The sequence below is a fragment of the Magnolia sinica genome, chromosome 7 (assembly GCF_029962835.1).
Source record: "Magnolia sinica isolate HGM2019 chromosome 7, MsV1, whole genome shotgun sequence".
NCBI lineage: Eukaryota > Viridiplantae > Streptophyta > Magnoliopsida > Magnoliales > Magnoliaceae > Magnolia > Magnolia sinica.
Genome location: NC_080579.1, coordinates 60,160,368 through 60,163,317, shown reverse-complemented (window position 1 = coordinate 60,163,317; position 2,950 = coordinate 60,160,368). Strand labels below are relative to the sequence as shown.

General features: G+C 42.3%; 1 protein-coding gene across 1 annotated transcript; it reads left to right on the top strand.

Moving 5' to 3' along the window:
• Nucleotides 1-1,957: 1,957 nt before the first annotated feature.
• Nucleotides 1,958-2,701, top strand: LOC131250641 (LRR receptor-like serine/threonine-protein kinase EFR). The gene has a single exon (XM_058250926.1). The coding sequence runs from the start codon at nt 1,958-1,960 to the stop codon at nt 2,699-2,701; it is 744 nt and encodes a 247-aa protein (XP_058106909.1).
• Nucleotides 2,702-2,950: the final 249 nt, after the last annotated feature.

Below are 2,950 nucleotides of genomic sequence, written 5' to 3'. Positions count from 1 at the left end.
TTAGCTAAATAAACACTAATTTATTTTTGTAGAATATGTCAAGACTGTAACAGTTGATGTTTGTAGTCATATTTGGTGATTCAAAAGGTTTTCATAACTGACTTTCTATGTGGTGGATAACCATTGATGAAAAAATTGATCATTTTAACACTTTTCTTATCATCTTTTATATTTTCTTAGCTTTTTCTTGTTGGCTGAAAATTGTAAGTTTAGCCTCTTTCATTCACCAAAATAAGGCATGCATGGTTTTTAGCCTTAGGAAATAGAGTTCCTTTCTCTAGATGGCAACTGCCGCTCATCCAGCATCCGTGGCATTGGCCACTGCACGGGGCTCTATCTGAAAATGATTGGATGACTGGATGCGTTTATCTTATGGGTGCTGCAACAGATCGGCCATTTCCAAAATTCACACCTACCAGGATGGTTCAGACCATTGATGTCGTTGTCTACCAACTGGAAAGAAAATTTTGAACGTTCACATTGAACCCCAGAAATCATGGGTCAGCATCATAGTTTAAAATTACAATTTAAAATTGACCGATCCAGATCAGCTCCAACATGATAGGTAGTACCGACTCACTCCTACCCATACATTTCAACAACTGATGTAGAGCGGGTCGCAGACAGTTTCATGGCCAAGATGGATCAGAAAAGGCCCGGTCGACGATAGAAGTTGTCCAGACCGTCGGACCTTAGATCGGGCGTATCTCGCAATTCGGAATGAGTTATCTGATGTAAAATATATGATTTGGGGGTAGAACGAGCTACTTTAGCCAACCAATCCTGCTACGCCGGGTTGCGCATCACGGAATTGCGAAAAACCTCTGAATCGACGGTCGTTTCCCTATTTTAATTTCGTTTTTACTATAAATAGTAAGTTTTAGTTTGATTATAACTCTTCAACCGTGAGGCTTTAGGAGTTGCGCCCAACTTGAAAAGAGCTTAGAATAATTAGGAGAATGGTTTGGTGAAGCCAAATAGGACACTTACTATTTTTGGCCGAAAACTTTGCACACTAGTAGACATCACGACCGTCTATAAATAGTAAGTTTACTATTTATAGTAAGTCGCGGATTCTAGGAGTTTTAGTTGTAGTTTGATTCTGATTTCTTTCCCATTGCTTGGTACCCCTATTTAAAGGGTTGTGAATTCGTTTTTATTCATCAATTAATCAATTTCGAATTTATTAGAATTTATTTCTATTTTCTGCTTTCTTTCCTTATGGATTCGAGAAGTCTCTGTGAGGAGTCCAGAGAAGCTCCGTGGATTCGGAGTAGTTATCCTCATCACGTTCATCCCTGCGTCAACAATGGAAAAGTAATTTGGTAGCATGGAGTGGACGTAGATTGTTTGGTGAGCATACAGAGAGGAAATTGATTGGACCGCGATCGGCTGTTAGAGATGGGGCACACACAAAACATGTTTAAAGGTTGTTAGGTCAAGTACCATCGGACCCCATTTCTGATCGGGTCACGCCAACCAATCAAATCCTGCAGCGTTGGGCGACCAGTGTTATAACATGCTAACCACCTAATTTAGGTTTATTTGATAATCTGACCATCGGATCAGTGCGCATTTATTAGCCGGTTAAAAATGAGACGTATCGATATCTGATTGTCTCAACAATGAAGTCAAGGCTTTTCAATTTCTTTTGATTAATGCATTCCACCCGCATAATTTCAAGGAGCGGTTATCAGGCATTTCACGCTACCTGAGTATTACAAAATACACAACTCCGTAGTTCAAATTACGGTTTTGGAGACTGCTAAGTACCTTCTCTGATCAGTTCCAGCTTAGATCCATATCATTTTGTCCAAAATGCATATGGAGCAGAATTATGGCGTTTACAGACTTCTCCTTCTCTGTTTCTCTTGCTGCTGCTGCATGGGCAGCAACTCCACTGATATGGAAATCCTCCTATCCTTCAAATCCCAATTCATAACTTTGGACCCCCAGGATGTACTTGCGGGCTGGAACAACAGCTTCCCTGTTTGCAACTGGCCTCACATTTCCTGCACCACCGACGGAAACCGTCCGTGAGGTCGTCCTCCAAGGCTTCGGCCTCTCTGGGATCATTCCCCCACACCTATCTAACCTCTCTTTCCTCGAAACTCTTGACCTCTCTGATAACTTGTTCCACGGCCCAATCCCTTCGCATCTTGGCCGTCTCACTCTCCTCCAGAACCTCTTCCTCTACAATAACTCCCTTGATGGTACTATTCCTAGCAATCTCTCTAATTGCTTAAACCTCCTACAAATGCATCTCACGTATAACCAACTGTCTGGAAACATACCCTCCTCGCTTAGCTTTCTCACACAACTCAAAGTTCTTGATGTTTCCGTCAACAATCTTTCTGGCTTTATTCCCCCTTCCATTGGAAATCTCACCTCTCTCATCTATCTCTACCTTGCAAGAAATAGACTTTCTGGTGATATTCCAGAAGAACTTGGCCGTCTCCAGAATCTCGTCCATCTGCAGATCTCCCAGAACCAACTCAGTGGTGTGATCCCTTCCTCGATTTACAACATCTCCTCTCTTGAGATATTCTCCGTGACAGGCAATAAACTCACTGGAGAGCTTCCGGAAGACATTGGTCTCCGGCTTCCCAACACTATGAGAAAACTGGCCTTTACCGGCGGTCAAAAACGTCGGCAAAGACCAAGAAAACCGCCGCCAAATCCTTTGCCTGGGGTTAGCTAACAGCCGGTAAAGCCTCAGTCGGTAAAGGCTTTACCGCCTTTACCGACGGCCAGGACCTTTACTGACAGTTGTGTTGGACGCCGCTAAATCGTTAACTTTTGCTACACGACCAGAAAAGCGGTCTAAAGCTACGGATAAAATCCGTAGCTAAATATGAGTGCCCACAGTGCAAATGTAGCCATAGAGCAAATCTTTCTCATTAAAATAAAAAAAGGTGAAATTGAAGACAAATTTATGTATAAGAAACAC